The 402-nt window shown below is 33.6% G+C and overlaps 1 protein-coding gene across 1 annotated transcript in view; it reads right to left on the reverse strand.

The window, feature by feature from the left end:
• The window catches only part of LOC119591144 (shematrin-like protein 2), a 2,708-nt gene that overhangs the window by 612 nt on the left and 1,694 nt on the right, over positions 1 to 402 (reverse strand). The window contains exon 2 of the mRNA XM_037939854.1: positions 58 to 163. Coding sequence (XP_037795782.1) covers positions 58 to 163 — 106 coding nt within the window. The remainder of the gene's footprint in view (positions 1 to 57; positions 164 to 402) is intronic.

Raw genomic sequence — 402 nt, forward strand, 5'->3', positions numbered from 1 at the left:
CTGTATGAAGTCAGCCCAATCTCTGTCTTAGCCAGAGTGGGGATCAATCTTTTATACGTCCGAAGAGAGATTAATTAGGTCGTTTTGACCATGAGAAACATGAACACGGGTATCTTTTTTCGTAACAGTACTGGTCCAAGTCTGTATTCGTGCGTCTATGTGTCTATGGAAGAGGATCAAAGATTATTACATTTAATATTACCATATAATCAGTCTTTATTGTAATGATCATAATCATCGACAATTATATTTTCATTCTTATTCTTGTCCCTAACAATCCTGATTTTACCATCGTTATGAAAAGTTTTAGTAGAAATATTGCCATTATTAGTATGGGTTGTCATTATCATCCATGTTACTACATTTATTTTTACAGCACATACATAAGCATCTCTCTCTTTA

The sequence above is a fragment of the Penaeus monodon genome, chromosome 28 (assembly GCF_015228065.2).
Source record: "Penaeus monodon isolate SGIC_2016 chromosome 28, NSTDA_Pmon_1, whole genome shotgun sequence".
In the NCBI taxonomy this organism is placed as follows: Eukaryota; Metazoa; Arthropoda; class Malacostraca; order Decapoda; family Penaeidae; genus Penaeus; species Penaeus monodon.